The sequence below is a fragment of the Miniopterus natalensis genome, chromosome 15, assembly GCF_054644295.1.
Source record: "Miniopterus natalensis isolate mMinNat1 chromosome 15, mMinNat1.hap1, whole genome shotgun sequence".
Taxonomy (NCBI): domain Eukaryota; kingdom Metazoa; phylum Chordata; class Mammalia; order Chiroptera; family Miniopteridae; genus Miniopterus; species Miniopterus natalensis.
The window spans coordinates 23,911,277-23,928,366 of NC_142095.1; the positions used below are offsets into that span (position 1 = coordinate 23,911,277).

General features: G+C 47.9%; 1 protein-coding gene across 1 annotated transcript in view; it reads right to left on the reverse strand.

The window, feature by feature from the left end:
• The window catches only part of SLCO2A1 (solute carrier organic anion transporter family member 2A1), a 66,699-nt gene that overhangs the window by 26,767 nt on the left and 22,842 nt on the right, over positions 1-17,090 (reverse strand). The window contains exons 2-3 of the mRNA XM_016224396.2: positions 10,692-10,829; positions 8,978-9,140 (exon numbers count right to left, since the gene is read on the reverse strand). Of these exons, the coding sequence (XP_016079882.2) occupies positions 8,978-9,140; positions 10,692-10,829 (301 nt within the window). The remainder of the gene's footprint in view (positions 1-8,977; positions 9,141-10,691; positions 10,830-17,090) is intronic.

The window sequence follows — 17,090 nt, forward strand, 5'->3', positions numbered from 1 at the left end:
GAGCTTTCTGGAAGCATGGCCAAGGTGCCAAGCCCTTGGGCTATCAGCAAACTCCTGGAATCTCACTCAGAATGTTCAACTCTGAAGGACCTATTTCCTCATCCTCTGAAATCTGGCGACTCAACAGTTTTACCAGAAACTCTGGCAACTTCCACCAGCAGGCCTGGGACAGGCTGTCCCGATCTCACTCATGATTTGAGACCTCAAAGTTGTTTGTCAAGTGGGTTGTATGTACGTCAGAAGTGACTGAGTTCCCAGCGGAGTTCTCCAAGCCGTACTAATCCATAATGCTTCTATAATGATACGTGTTCTCTTCCAACTACACTAAGCATCCCCTTTAAAATAATTTCTATGGGCATGCTCATGGAGTTTCATTTTCGGGAAGTAGGAGAACATATTCTTCTGTACCAGCAGAAACCAACAGAATTGGGATTGACAGCCTCGGTCACATCATGGAAAACTCACATTTTGGAAGGAATTCACATTTTGAAGCCAGACAGACCAGGTTCAAGTCTCGGTTCTACTGCTTATTGGTTGGGGGCCTCTCAGAACCTCGGTGTCTTCATTTCCAAAAGAGATATAATAATACCTACCTTGCAATATTCTTATTAAGATTAAAAATAATGAGTATACTATAAGTTGGGACATAGTGATCGTACAAAAAGATCAATTTTTATTCAAAGAAGCCAGAAATGTTGAGAAATTTAAATGGATAAAGGAAATGACAGAACCCTGGAGACAGGAAATATTGCCCAGGTTTTTAAGAATCAGGGTACTGGGTCCAGAAACTAGAGACAAGTAAGATAGGTGCTGGTCACCAGCAATGCATGATCGTAATAAAAGTCATGAGGCATGTGGGTTGCTTGAAAGGGTTCATTCACATCTGTGCAGAAAAGAGCAAGCTTGGGGTTGGTGGTGGAAGGAGAGAGCTCCTCTGCTCGCTCTCAAGGCTGAATTTCCAAGACTAGTTCTGAGGCTGAGGCTGGACACCCCTTCCCACACTGCCAATTCCCATCCGTACTCAGGTGTCCATGTGACCAATGAGCCGGTGTGAGAGGGCAGTCCACTGTGACTGTGCCACAAGGCTGGGCGTTACACTGCTGGCAAGGGGCTTTCCCCACCCACGCTCTTGCCCCTGCACCCTGTGAGGAATTACCACTAGGCCAAAGAAGGAGGCATCGCCTGTCTCAGCTTATCATCAAAACTGTAACTTAGTGGATAGGAGAGGAGGAAGGCATATCTGAGAGAGCAGGATGCGGCTCACAGCCATTTAATTTTAATATTCGGAGATGTGTGCTTAATTTGCACCTCCCAACTGGAAGTGAAGTAGAACTTACTGTTCACAGATTTATTAAATTGCCTGATGTGGAGCTCTTTGAAGAAGAAAAAATGCAATTAGCTGAGCCAACATGAGTTCATCAAGAGCCATTCATGCCAAACCAACTTCATTTCCTTCGTTAATGGGGCTCCCAAACCCACAGGAAGCTGTAACACAGTATTACTTGACTAGAGGAAGCCTTTTGACAAAGCTTGTTACGATATCCTGGTAGACAAGATGCAGACACGTGCCTGGAGAGTCCTCTGGGAGAACGGGCTCCAGGCCTGCCCAGTGCAGAAGGTGATGGATCAGTGTGGCCTAGAAGACAGCGGCCAAACTGCGCCACTCATCGCTGTCATGGACTTGGGTGAAAGCAGACACATTTATGGATGACACAAAGCTGGGAGGAATGGCTAATAATATAGCCCAAAGGCTGAAAACTCAAAATTAGACCCAAGACTATAAGAAGGGGCTCTGACCAAAAAGAAGGAATCTAGTGGAGTCAATTTGGGCTGCTGTACCAAAGTCTCATAGACTGTGTGGCTGGTAAACAACAGAAGTCTATTTGTCACAGTTCTGGAGACTGGAAGTCTGAGATCAGGATGTTGGGTTCTGCTGAGATCCTTTTGTGGGTGGCAGACTACCGGCTTCCTCACATAGCCAGAAGAGAGTGATCTGTCTCTCTTCTTATGAGGGCACTGATTCCATTCCTCATGACCTAATCATCTCCCAAAGACCCAACTTCAAATACCATCCCTTTGGTCCTGATTTTTCTTTGTTGCTTTTCTTCTTTTTAGGTCTCTCAGCCTCACATCCTCTCTGACAGTGGCCAATCCAAACTTTGAATCCTGAAAAGTTCTTTTTATTCCTGACAGAAAAACCTGTTCCCGCTGGCCTCCTGTCTTCTGATGGGTAGCAAACCGCCCAGATATGTCTGGTGGTTCCCCTTTCAAGCCTTTGGGCCACAGGAGGAATCTGGGCACAGCGAGCAGCTTCAGCTCTACCAAGTGTGGCGAGACGAGCAGAAAGTTCCTCCTTGTGTCCTCTGGGGACCCTTGGGGAGCACAAGGCCTCTTATAGGAAGGAGGGATCAATGGCTTCTTCAAAACCTCATTCCCCAGAAAGACAGGGGTATGCACCCTGTTTCTGTGGGGCTATCCCCCACTCTCTAACAGTTTTCTTGGGCTGCCCAAAGCCACTGGAATAGTAATAGGTCTTCCCTTTCTACCCTGGGTGCTGACTCTCCCAAGGAGACTCTCCCCACTGCCAGAAGTGGACCCAAGTCACACAGTCTGCCAGGGGTCCAGAAAAGTCACCCTCCCCAGGGGAGCAGAATGCAGGATGCAGCTTGCTGTCTAGGCCTCCCTTCCCCAACCAGACTCCAAGCAGGCCTGCCACCCAAGACTTATTCCTGAGCAAGGGAAATGACTAAACAAGCCTGGAGGGGCCCATGCAGAGGGGGAGCCACGCTCATGTTTCTGCTCAGACCTGAGATGGAGACCCAGAACAAGAGGGCATGTTTCTAGGCTGCCAAGTGGGGGATTATGATTTGCCCACAAAACAGATGTTAAGATAGCCTAACAGAGTCAACTACCCTCATATCATCTAGTTGCTGGGGCCTTCAGTGAGGCCGCATGCCATTGTCATGGAGACGACGAGTTCTCCTGCGGAGCCCCAGCTCCTTCCCTGGCCTTTCCCTCACGTTCAGCAAAGCACCCTAGTGTTCTGTATCACTTCTCCAGGTTGGCTTCTCTTCTTCCCTGTACTGTGCACTAAAAAATGTTCCCCATCAAATCTCATTAGGCTCGGTTGTACTCATCTGTCCAAGGCTGTTTTTCTCTCCGTTGACTTAATAACACCCATGTGTCTTGTAAATTTTTTTACCCTTCTTGTTTTCCTTTTCAAGTTAAGTAGATCCAACTGGCCAGGCTATGTAGCTCTCACCCTGACCACCCTCTACCCACTCACCTCCCAACACACACTCTCTCCCCTAACCCCCATATACACCTCCCCCTCCCCACACCCCCCAACCCCTGCCACACACGCTTTCCCCTCTCACATACACCCCCATCTCCACCCTCCACCCCCCACCCACACATACACACCCACTTCTCTCTAATTCCTCCCCACACCTCCTCCGCATCTCCACATACACCCACTTCCTCTCTGTACCTGTACACCTCCTCACCACTCCACTTCCTACACACAGAAATGCCTCACACACACACACACACACACACACACACACACACACATTACCCCACAAAGACACTCACACTTCTGAACACATTCACCCCACACCTCGGCTGGGTGTTCACCACTGAACAGCCCTGAGCTCACTGTCCGGGAGCAGTTCCCTCCACGGAAGGACCTGCTTAGCTCCCATGGTTCAGTGAAGTGGGTTTTGCTCCGGGGGTTGGAGACCTGACTTTGGGTCCTGCCCGCCCCTACCAGAGGAAGGGACACAGTCACTCAGGAGCCCCAGGCTTCCCCTCCTACCACCCTCCTCTCTAGGACACCCTTGGGACGAATGAGCATGCATGAGGGGCTGGCCACTTCAGGAACAAAGGCCTAGAAAGTGACTCTTCCCTTTCTTTTCTTGGCTGTTCTAAAAATACAATGAACTCCCTCCCCTGCTTACCCTACAGGAAGCTCCCTGCCTGCACACGGCCATTGTCTGTGTGCGGCAGACTTCCCCCTGGACTTGGCCGGGGGGCTCGCACAGGTTACACCTAGTCCTCCCAGACGCTGGTTTCCGAAGACCCTTCTCTTATCTCCTGGGAGAGCTGATCTCCTGTTGGCCTGTTTCCCACCTACCCAAACCTCCCAGAGTCTTCCAGAAGTGGTCTCAGAGGCTTTGGCTGGGGAGCTCATCTCTTATCCAAAGGCGCCAGCAGGACACATTTCCAGGCCCCACTGACATTTAGAAAATCTAAGCATTTGGAAAGGTCTGCATGGCCTTTTTAAAATTGCCAATTAGTTGTTAAAGGTCTCCGCCATTCCCACAATGTTTGTCCCCTCTTTAATTTTATTTTTTTCCTAAAACACATAGCTACTCTTCATTTCCCCTGGTCATTTCTGGAATGCTTCTGCTCTGGAGGAAAGAAATCCTCAGTCAACACATCCTAATAGTCTGGGGTCATTCCTTATGAGTAACAGATTCAAATACCACGACAAGGGCAGGCGGAGAGAATTGTGTTGAACAGCGGACATTGGCCAGGCAGGCACTTCACCTAAACTATTTTGTGTGGATTTTCCCCTCAGAGCATCTGAAAGTGAAGGAGCTATTGTCCCCATGTTACAATGAGCTGGGCACTGGATGTCAAAGTCCATGTTCTTACCCATCAAACCAGGCTCGTCCAACATGAGGATTTGGGAACAGAGCAGAACAGTAGCCTAAGCTTCCACAGAGAGAAATGCTATGGACTCACCTGTGAGGACATGGCAGCAACTATGCCAAGGGATGGGCCCTGCTCCAGACCAGAGAAGAGAACTTACTGTGAGGACCAGGGAGAAGTTGCCTTCGATGTCCCAGGACGCCCAGCTGGTCAGCCAGGAGCTATCAGACTCGCTCTCCACAGGAAGCAGAGGGCTTCCTCATTTGCGATCCTAGTTTGCCCAGCATAATGCAGATTGTCCCTACCACCACCAGTGATGGGAACCACCACTTAATGGTTGCTGCAAGTGCCAGCCACTGGGCTAAATTCTGAATATGTATTCTCTCAGCCCTCGAAGCTCTGCAAGGGGTGGGGGTGGGGGGAGGGGTGGGGGGAGGCATCTCATACAGGGAGGAACTGAGAATCAGGGCTGCGATCAAGGTGGCCAAGGTCGCACCATTGGGGAATCGCAATGTCCAGATTCAGACCAGGACCGCCTGACTCCAGAAGACCGTTTAGAGCCATGACACCATTCAGGGTGGTGCTTTTAATGAAATGCATTTGTTTCTGATAACCTTGCATAATTCAAAACTCAAGTTCCCAGGGTACTATATTTGAAGTGGGAGTTGCATTTCAAACTTTTCCCCTGAAGTGAGACTGTATGGGTTTTTTTTTGGTACATATTAGCAGAGCACACACCCATGTTGCCCTGGCACCCGGTGCACAGCCCCAACTACATCCCACAGATATGACTCCTAGGCCAAGGTCCTCCTCACGCCAGCTGCTGGCACCAGGAAGATGTCCTGAAGGTAGCTCAACCCTAGCATTTCCAGTTGCTGATCTGACCCCAAAGTGACAGGGACTGCTGTGTCCTATTTTTGCAAACAGAATTTACACAAACCAAATGAGCAACAGCAAAAATGTTCACTTTCCTGGCTAGTGGTTCCTCCCTGCAGGCTTGAGATGCAAGCCATGGCCCCCTACAAAGTCCCCTTGGGTTTCTCTCTCAGTGGAGTTTGGCTCTGAGCACTGAGGTCAAGGCAGGAATGATGGAGAGTGGGGAAGATCAGGTGGGCTGATCATGTGGAACCATCCCTAACAAGGAGCAGAATGACTGCTTTCAGAAGCCCACCCCATCTCTAACCACCCTCTGTAGTAGCTGCTCTGTGTGAAGCAAATGCCATTGGGATGTGGCCATGGCTGTGGGGAAACAACTCACCAGGCTAAGCAGGCCACCATGTGTGGCACCTGGCAGGATGCCCTGCCCTTGGCTTGGCCAAAAGTGCCCTAAGCTCCCTTGCTGATTTCATTATTCTAGTCTTCATGCTAATGGAGACAGGCAAGGACCTTGGTTCTAGAAAGACAGTAGTGCAGTGGGCTTGCCACCCTCTCTGAGAAGGTGGCCAGCAATTCCTGACTCTCCTTTAGAGCTGGCCTCATGCCCTCGGTCTAAACTGAAGGGGAGAAAGAGCATGGCAGACCTCTAGGCTCAGGACTGTCTTCCCCCTGTGCCTACTTGAAGCAAGATTCAGCCCTTAAACAGTCCAGAAGGATCCAAGGCCACAGTGCATTTGTGAGAAATGACTATTCACAGGCGATTTACAGAGAGGTGGAGAGAAAGTTCCCATGACCAGACCCCAATAGACAGTTCATACCTAGACATCCTTGTTCTCGCTGCATCTTTTTCCATTCCAGTCACCTATCTGTCCCCACTATAGGTCTCACAACCTACAAAGGAATCCCTTTTACTGTTCTAAGTGCTTTATCTCTTCAGCCTGATTTGTGCATCTGACTTTTTTTTTTTTAAGTCTGGAACTTACACACACAAGGATCAATTATTGCCTCAGCACATCCCTGGGTAGCTCATTTATCCTCAGACATCTTCAGCTCCAATACAGTGGACTAAGGAAGGACATTAACAAACTGGGCCTCTCACTGCTGCTCATCACAAAACCACTGCCACTTTCTGTATCCCTTAAAACAAATGCAAATTTATCCCAAGCCAATAAATTATCATAAAATGAGTTCCAAAGCAGTGATGCTCTTGGGGGTTCCGAATATGCAAATGCAAAACAATTCTGTAAGGCTATTTCCCAACCCAGACCACACAAAATTTCTACGGGGGGTGGGGTGGGGGTGGGAATCCCTTTGCAAATGAACCCATGGTCAAATATCATAGAATATACAAGGAAATAATCTACCACGAAGAAGAAGAGCAAGCAGACACAAAGCACTAGGAAGATTAGCATTCTCAAAACTTGAGCTAAAAGAATAATTGGAACAAGTCTATAAAGTAAATATATTTAAAATAATTAAGGAGACCAAAGGAAAAACAGAAATCATAAGGACATACCAAGAAATCATGCAACTAAGACAGAGAGGTTAGGACTATTATAATAACTTTTAGAAATTAACAAACTATATAGAGCCATTAAAATTTGCAATGTAAAGGGTGGCTTAGATATCAGATTAACATAGCTAGAGAGAGACTAAGTAAGCAGGAAGGCGTACCTGAGGAAGTCACCAAGGATGCAGCACAGATGAATAAAGCACTAGAAACTATGAAAGAGAAGTTAAGAGACAAGGAGGCTAGAAATAAAAATGTCATATATATATATATGAAGTTCTAAAAGAAAGAATGGAGAAAATATGGATATGTAATATTGGGAACATTTTTGGCTGAGAAATTTTCAGAAGTGAAAAAAACCCCTTAATCTTCAAAAGAAATAGCACATGGGACTTCCAAAGATAAGCGACAATTAACCCATACTTACACACTTTATGGTGGATGTGCAAAACAACAAAGAAGAGAGAAAATCTTAAACACAATTAGAGAGGAAGAAGAAAAACAACAGAGTACCTAGAAAAGGAAACCAATTAGACTGATGGAGAAGTTCCAATAGCAGGAGAAGCCAGAAGACAGAGGCATGGTACCTTCAAAGTGCTAAGAGGAAATAATTAAATTAAATCCTGTTTGTAGCAAGGGTAAAATTAAGACATTTTCAGACACAGACTTAGAGATTTTTTTACTCATGGGCCCAACCTGAGAGTAAAACTAAAGGATCTGCCTCAGGACAAAGGAAATTAAATCAACAAGGGTGAGTGAAATGCAAGAAGCAATGGTGAGCAAAGAAACCCATAAACTTGTGGGTAAGTATAAATAAGCTCTGACTTATTTATAAATAATGACTATAATAATAATGACAATTGGAGGGAGGTTAAAGAAAGGTGGACTAAAAATACTAATCAACAATACATGGAAGATGGGAAAGGATGGTGGGCGCTATTTTGTTCTGTTGGAGAATAAAGGCATTTATCAATTTTAGAGTTTGTTAAATCATAGGTTAATGTTAAAATGTAAGGGTAATGGGAAGGCAGACTGTGCTCACGGCCTGGCAGATTCAACCTAGTAAACATGTTAATTCTCCCCAACTTGATCTATGAATTTAATGCAATTCTAATAAACATTCTAGAAGGATTTATAAAGCTACAGACAAGCTGATTTTAAAATTTATACTGAAAGGCAAATGAGTAAGAATAGATAGAACAGTTTTGATAAAGAAGAAAAAGTTGGAGGAGTCACACTACCTAATTGTAAGACTTATGCCACAGGGCACATCACCAAGAACCAGAGGCTTGTGACACAAAATGGCCACTTGTCTAAGAATCAGGAAGCCTGAGTCTGTCTCTCCCTAATGGGCTGGTGTCCTTGGGAAAGTTACTAGACATCTTCGAGTGCCACATACTCATCTTAGACCTCTTCTCTCCCCTTCACAGGTGTCCAGGGGAATCAAACGAGGTCATCGTGTATTATAACCTGAAGTACAGTGAGCAAATATACCAATGTCTGGATGTGTTAAACACGTGATCAAACAAGGAGAAATTCCACAGACCTCATCATGGTCAATGCTTTGACCCTCACCCTGCCAAGCCCATCACAGGCACCGCTCACAAGAGTCTCCACTTGTGTGAAATGGACCGTCCCTGGCATGAAGCACAAGGAATCCCAGAGGATCACAGGAGAGGGGAGCCACCTGCTGCACTCTTCCTCCTCAGCAAACTAGAGCTGGATAGCTGCCTCCTGGCTCCACATAATTCTGCATGTTCTGACTTTCAGGTGTGCTTTGGGGAGAAACAAAACAATAAAATCCAAGGAAACTTTCTAGTGGGAGAGGAGGGCATGGCTCAGCATGGTATCCACTGCCCCAGGGACACCGTCACCAGCTCGGGGAGATGCCTCTCATTCCTTAACCCCTTGGGGCAGGGGGTGCAGGCCACTTACCGGCGCTGGCCACGGTGTACTGGTAGGGCTCTGAGAGGAAGTGTGGGAGCGTGAGGATGAAGGCACCCGAAGCTAGGAGGAGACCCCCAATGCCGATCAGCCTAGGACGGTGCACCCGGCTGCCAAAGTAGCTGACGAAGATGATGAGGATGGCGTTGCTGATCTGCGGAGAGAGCAGAGGAGCCGAGTGAGACCGGAGACTCCATCTCTACTCACCCACAGTGGAAACCTGACTGGACCTTGCCCAGGAAAAGCAGAGAGGGAAGAGGCTGCCCAGTATCAGCCCGGGCCCAGGCAGAGTCCCAGGGTCAGCTTTGCCCAGAGAGCCTCTCAGCGGGCCAAGTACACGCAGTGTCAACCTGCCCCTGCTATCAGAAACCCTTCCCAGCCTCAGCCTTCAAGGCTAAGCCAAGGGAAGTATCCAGAGACAATGAAAAACTCACAGCCTTAATTTCAACCATCTTACGACCAAACCCTTTGGGGCAAAATCCAAGCATGCCTCCCGTTCTAGCTGGCCCTGGAAACAGCACATGTTGCCTAACTAACTCCCTGAGGACCTGGGCTTGGTAGTCAGAATACCCGCCAGGCAACACACATCATCTCCTCTCATCACACAGATGGCAGAACTGGGGCTCGGATATCCAGTAACTTGTCCAGGTCCTCAAGCTTTGGAGGTGGCTTGAACAGATACTGTCTAAGTTTTAACCAAACTAGTCTACTGCTTCTTGGAGGAGTGGGTTTCTGTCCTAGCAGCTCCACTATTAACCTGCCTCTGGCCCTCCCTGGGCCTGCTTCCACTTCCGTCAATGAGCGACCAGGACTAAAGCGCCCTTAAGTTCCTTCTCAGTTGGACACACCAGTAACTCCATGTTTCTGGTGCTCCTTGGAAGGTGTGCTCTCTGAGCCCCACCCAGAGCCAGGGAAGGGAACCAAAGGCCCCAGCTTGGGGAGCAAGGTCACAAATGGCAAAAGGGGGTGCTGGCAGATCTCTGACTATAACTGCATCCAAAGACATGACCCTCTGCCCCAGAACATACGTTCACCTGGACTCGAGGAGCCCTGAATGTCAGCACCCATAGTCCCTTCCTGTCCACACCAAAGTCTCCTCCTGGCCGGAAAAGCAGGTGACCTGTCTCAGGAAATAAGGGCCAGAGTCTTGGTACCTGTCTCCTGCCAAGATCACCAACAACCTCCTAATTGTCAGATTCACTGGTCTGTTCTCAGTTCCCTTCTTACTTGACCTCTCAGCACCATTTGACTCAGTGCACCATTTCTTTCTTCCTGCAACACTTCCTTCACTGGGTTTCCATGACACCACCTCCTCTTAGTTTTCTTTCCCTGGCTGCTCCTTCTCAGTCTTTTTGGCTGGTTCTTCCTCACCTCTCTGGACTCTCAACTCTCAGAGCTCAGTCCCTGTACCTCTGCTGTCATCTTGGTGAGCTCATCCAGAATAGTGGGTCTCATGGAAAAAGAAGAGAGAAGTTCAGCCTGGGAATCCCAGCTCCTTACCTGGAGCCACCAGAGGCTCTCAGTGCCTGGTGCCAGGAGGCGTCAGGAAACGTTGCTGCTTCCACCATGCCCATTGAATCTGGCTGTCTCCTTTCCCCATGTGTCTATCCTAGCTCCCCATTGCTCTGTTCTTCCTAGAGCTCCCTCCCAGGCCCTGCAACCAGGGTGCACCAGTGGGTCTGATGGACCAGAACCTCCTGCTTACCTCATTCAAGCTGGAAATGAGACCTGAGGAGGAACTGGAGAGACCAAAGCGCCTCTCGATGGTGGTGAGGCTGCTCTTGAAGTAGGCGCTGTACAGGAGCTGGGAGAGCTGCAGGAGGCCATGGCAGAGCACGAACACCTGGGGAGACACCTTGACTCATGAGACCTGGCTGCCCACCTGGGCCTTCCACTCTGTTTCTTCTCTGTTTTCTCACCTGTTACTTAGAAACAATGATTTCCTCAGGTGGTCTGAGGGTGAAATGCCATCACAGTTATTATATCAGGGTGCCCCTGGACTCACTCAGTGCGTTATCAGCTATCCATCCCTGCCATTCTTAGCACTGATGCCATAATGGCCCCGTCAACTACCGAGGTAGAGGAGCACCCTCTGGGAAAGGCCTGACTAATCAGCCACATCACTTGACTTGTTTTCTGACATCACAGTGCCCTGCAGGCTGCTGTTCTGTCTCTCCTGTACTTTGAGGGCTGAGGTCATTCTTCAGCCAAGTCAGGCCATTCCCAGGGCACTATCACACTCTAGGCCACAATATTCCACTCCTCCTGGCCTGTCCTCCATTCCCCTGACTCCTACAACACCTGTCCACCAAGGCCCACCTCTAATACCCCAATGACTCACCATGATAGGTGCCCAAGATAGGTACCTGGTTTTAATAAATGTCCTTAAGCTTCTTATCACTTCCTATCTGTGATATCTGTGATTGTACTGGCTTTTTCCCTGGATGGGTGATAAGGGCCTGGGGAAGGCCTAGGCCACCGTCTCTGCATCCCATCCTGCCCCATATCCGTCATGTGGGTATGAGTAAATGTGAATTCTGCAGTTGATGGGGACAGATACACAGCAGGGAGAGTGGAAAGGAGTTTGTGGCATCTGGAATCAGCTCCAGGCTGAGCTCCAGGCTGAACTCCAGGCCCTCCTGGGTTCTTGGCTGTTGGGTGGGGCCACAGCAGGCTCAGAGCCAGGAGTTGTACATCCCCGAGCCCCCTGGAAGGTGCCCCTTCTGGAGACTGCACTTTTCTTCCAGGGAAGGGTGGGGTGCCGTTACGTTTCATAGTCTGCCAAAGTTCCTCTCTTAATTGAAGGCCTGGCGCCTCAGGAGAGCAACAGGGGCTCCACTTCCATTTCTGTTTCCTCCCAAAGCTAATCCTGCCCCCTCTGAAGGGGCCCTGCTCCAGGCTATGGGATCAGAGCTGACATTTCCTCTCCTACCTGCCAGGGCAGAGCCTTTGTGAGGCCAGCCTGGGGCTCCCAACAGGGAGTGAAGGGGAGAGTAACTGGGTTTGCCCAAGTCAGACTGTTTTCCATGCACACAGGGCATCTGAGCATGCTCAAGCCCTGAATCCCTGGCCCAGGCCAAATCCAGGAAAGAGGCAATTGGATCTTGAATGCCTTGCCAGATCCTCTTTTTCTGACCATCCCCCTAAAGGCTAATGCCCCCAAAACTCTGTCTGCTGGATGTGTCCACGTGGATACTCTGAGACCCTTTAGACTAATCACTTTCCAAATAGGGCATAACGTCTTCCCCCACGAACCTCTCCTGTTTTTCCTTCATTCCCCATCACTGTCACTCAGTTCCCAAGCCAGAAACTGAAAATCCTCCTAGACGCCCCCATTTCTCACCCCCTGGCATTTGGTGCTGTTGCCAAGCCCTGTGACTTCTTCCTGGCGTCTCAGCCTTGACCTGCCCTTCATCCCCATGCCATGCCTTGCCTCATGCCCTCTTCTCTCTCTCCGGATTACTGCAACAGCCTTGTCAAGCCTTCTATCCCCTACCCCAGGAAGAGCTTCCTCAAACACAAACGTGAGCAAGTGACATACAAACTGACCTCTCTCACTGGCTCCTCACTTCCTACAAGATAAAAACTAATGCCCTCGGCATGGTATCTAAGACCTTATGGCTGACTCTGGTTCCATAAGGTTGTGGCTGACTGTATTTTACAAAGATGGCTACACCATTATCTCCTGTCCCACATACACCTCTTACAATGTGATAGTGACGTTGATGGGGTCTCTGTTCCCTCCCCTTCAATATGGGCAGTCTTAGCTGCATGCTTCTAATGAGGAAAACAAAACAGAAATGATACTGTGTGACCTCTGAGGCTCAGGCCTGAAAGCTGATAGAAAATCTACCTGCTCTTTCTCTCTTGGGACCCTTAGAACACAGACATCACATTGTAAGGAGCCCAGTTCTTCCTACGGGTGGAAAGGCCACAGGTGGGTGTTCCAGCTGACAACTCCAGCTAGATTCAGCCTGCAGCCAGCATCATGTTACTAAGCGAGCCTTCGGAGGATTCCAGCCCCGGCCTGCGGTGCCAAGTGGAGTAGACATGACCTATCCCCACCGAGCCTTAGAGAGATGGCAGATTGGTGAGCAAACTAAATGCCGTCATTGGTTTAAGCACTAAGTTCGGGGTCACTTTGTTACACAGCACTAGGTAGTTGCCACACTTGCTGCCACACACCTTGCCCTTCAAACTTCTTCAAGGTCATACTACTCAAGTTCCCCACAGCACATTCACTGTGTGTGTAGTTGCTCACAATCTGCACAAAATCATCTTCCCCTAATTTGTCTGGATAATTCTTCCTTGCCCTTCAGGGGTCCCGTTGCCCAGCATGGGGCTCAGTTATGAGTCTAGTTCAAGGTTGCTTCTAAAAATCCCAGCACCCTGTTGCTGACTTCTGCACAGAGGGGTCTTAATGGCTTGGCACATGGCTGGCGTTAAGGACAGCATTCAGTGGAGGAGTGAGGGCCATCTTAACAGCCTCAGGGAGACACAATGAGGGTTGGACCAAAGGCTGGGGCAGTGGGGATTTGGGGAGGGTGCAGATCAGGGGCTCTTGCAGAGGCTGAGTTGACAAAGCCATCCCTGATTCGAGAAGAAATGGGGCAGTGTTCCAGCCTGAGGGCCAAGAAGGGGGCAAGGCCATGTGTGGAGACAGAGGGCCCAGGAAGAGTATATATGGAGAGGGAAAACAGTGAGTTCAGTTTCAGAACACCTGAGTTTCTGAGCATAAAGCTTAAAAAGGCCAGTTTCCCTCTAACCAAATTAGTAACGAATTAACAGGAGTGACTAATCCTTACCAAATTCCGCAGCAGTCTCATGAGAGGAAGGTGAGGACAGTGGAAGAAAAAACAAATCTGTCTCAGATCTTTTCCTGAAAGTTATGCCTTTGCTCTTTCCAGTAAATACAGAAATTCCCCATTTTCTCCCTCCAAGTACTAGGCGGAACTCCACCTAGAGTCAGCAAGCACCTTTCCACATCCCACACCCCTTCACAGAACTAACTGCACCACCAGCTTTTGGCCACTGCAGCCCTCTCAGGTATGGGTGCCCTGTGTGTGCCCTGGCAGAAGTGCTGGCATGTATCTGGGCCCTTGGGTTCCAGTGGCTTCAGCAGATGGAAGAGAATGAGACACGTGGCTACAGGGAGGGGAGAACAGGGAGAAAATGCCAGGAAAAGAGAAAGAAGTGAATGGGACAGGGCCACTCAGGGTTGTCACAGCCATCTGACCCCACCTACTGCCTAGTGAGCATATGTGGACAGGGCCCTGTGACCATGACCCAGGCTCCCTGAACTTACCAAGATCCAGATCCATGGCCTGCATGAGATGAAGTGACAAACACTTGACACAACACAGAACTAGAAATCACCCCTGAAGAACATGGAGTTTAAGGGTATATGTAGATGGTCCTGGCCAGTGTGACTCAGTGGATAGAGCATGGACCCATGTGCTGAAGGGTGACAGGCTCAATTCCCAGTCAAGGGCCGGTACTTGGGTTGCAGGTCTGATCCCTGGCCCTGGTCGGGGTGAGTTTGGGAGGCAACCAATTGATATGTCTCTCTCACATCAATGTTTCTCTCTCTCTCTGTCTCTCTGTCTCTCTCTGTCTCTCTGTCTCTCTCTCTCTCCCACCCCCTTCCATCCTCCCATCCACTCTCTCTAAAAATCAATGGAAGAAAATATTCTCGAGTGAAGATTAACAGCAACAGAATCCATGTAGATGGACTCATGGGAAGACAGTTTGCTGGTTGGGTTGCATCCACCATCATTTAGATAATACAGTGTCATGGGTTTTGATGGTTTGGGTTTGGGAGTTCAGATCCTGATGTTTGGCTACGTATCTGTCCTTTCTGACAGTGGTTTTCCCCCCGTAAAGGGGAGCTATAATAACACCCGTTCTCATTGCTGCTGTGAGGCTTACACGCAAGAACGTGTCTAAAGCACCGGGCACCCTGCCTGGCTCACACACTGGAGGGATATTTATTAAGCTGAGGCTGCTTCCACCGCCTCCTCTTCTTGCCCAAGTAACAGAACCTCTCTGATGCGTCCAGGTCTCCTGCTGCATGAGAATTCTAGGACAGAAGTTCCCACAGTGCGTACATACAGAGTCACTTGCTTGAGATGCTCCAAGTTGAAAGGATTCTCAGGAGAAAAAGGTTTGGAAAACTCTGCATATTATAATCTCCCTTCACGAATATTTATAGTTCATATTTGAATATTAAAGGTTCTGAGAAAACCTTCAGTAAAGACCTGATTAACTTTGTTTTACCCAAGTTTCTCCATACTTTAACTATGGGACCCCCCTCAACACATACACATTTAAAATATATATATAACAAATACTAGTATTCTGCAAAATATACTTCAGGGAAAGATACCATGTCCCTTTCAGAAAGCAACTTATGGTAGAATCTGAGTCTTGTGATTTCTTCCCAAAAGGAAATAAAATAAAGATATATTACAAGGGCTGTATTATCTTCTTTAAAATAACATGCCAACATTTTCTATCTCCTCGCTCTACTTTTTTTAAAAGGACTATTGCTTATGACAGTTACATCATGCTATTTGACATCTCCCCCCACCAGGATGTAGACTGCATGGAGGAAAGATAATGTGTTTTTTAGGACATCACATCCCCATTGTCTGGTCCGTAATAGGGGTTCAGTCATTGTTAAGTGAGCCAATGTGTCTTTAAATACTTTAACTAATGACCCCTTGTTCCAGAATATTCAGCCATCGGAGTAGCTGTTTGTTCCAATGATCTGTCCTCAATCATTTATGAACTCCCCCTTCAGTGCTGCCTTCCGCCAGTCTATACACCACAAAATTTATAAGGCACAAAACAACTTTTGTTAGCTTAGCTGCCCCACTTATTTACTTGGATCAACTCTAACTTATTTTTGGATACTTCTAAACCCAAACTAAAAAGTTTTAAATATTTGTATTTATGTAGGAAGGGACTTTCTGGGATGCTGGGAATGTTTATATTTTGATTGTTGTGGTACTTACTCAGGTGTATACATTTGTCAAAGCTCACCAATCATTTAAAATCTGTGCACTTTATTATTATGTAAACTATACCTCAATAAAGTTGAGCTAAGGAAAATTTAATTTTAAAAATATTTGCAGCCATGAAGGTATTCAAAATAATGGTCTGCGGCTTTGAAGGGACTTCCACAGATCTAACAAAAATAATATTATGAGCATTGGCAATGTTATTGGAATAAATTTGTTTATTCAAAGGGCCTACTTTGAAAAGGTCAAAATCCATGCAAGTATCTAAGTTGTGTGTGTGTGTGTGTGTGTGTGCTAATGTAAACATCTAGGAGTGTGTGCGTGTGTTAAAATGACACGTCTTTAGGCACATGTTGTAGAAGAGAAAGAAGCTCAAAGAGAAAGTTAATGCTGGGGGAACAACATTCCCGCTTGACACGGTGGGTGGGAAGCTCTAAGACTTCAAATGCTTGGGCTCACAGCTCCACTCTGTCTACAGTCCTGGGGAACATAAAGGGGAAGCTGGAGAGGAAGGAAGCAGGGAAATTAGAGCGGTCATAAAGATCATTCTTTTAATAAGGAGGAATCTTTTTTTCCATCTGTGCCAGAGAGCTAACAAAGGCCGAAAAGATGCTGAAATGTCAAGTGAAGGTTCAGGGCGGGGCCCCAGGCCCCAGTCAAGCTTCAGAGGTGCAAGTCACGCCATAAAGGGGAAATGGTAAGGACAGGAGGGAAACCCTCGCAGCGCAGGATGAACGAGAAGTGTCAATGTGCGGCCTAGACCTGCTTTCCTTTGCTCTCCACCTCTATGACCCTCTTTTCCAAACTCAGGACTGAAACTATGACCTGAGGCCTCTAATCATGGTGACAGGGACACTGGACGGAAGTTCTGAAATGTGATCCCCATAAGGTCATTACCAGTTTAACCACCGATGCTGCTGTCAACCAACTCTGATTTTGTCCACATGCGTCCCAGGAAAAGCAAAGCTCTAGAACATTCACCTGATGCCTTACACCCACTAGAATGTGATGTCAGAGATAACTTAATATACTGAGAGAGCCCAGGAGTGGGGGAAAAACCATTCACAAGCAAGAGATGGGGC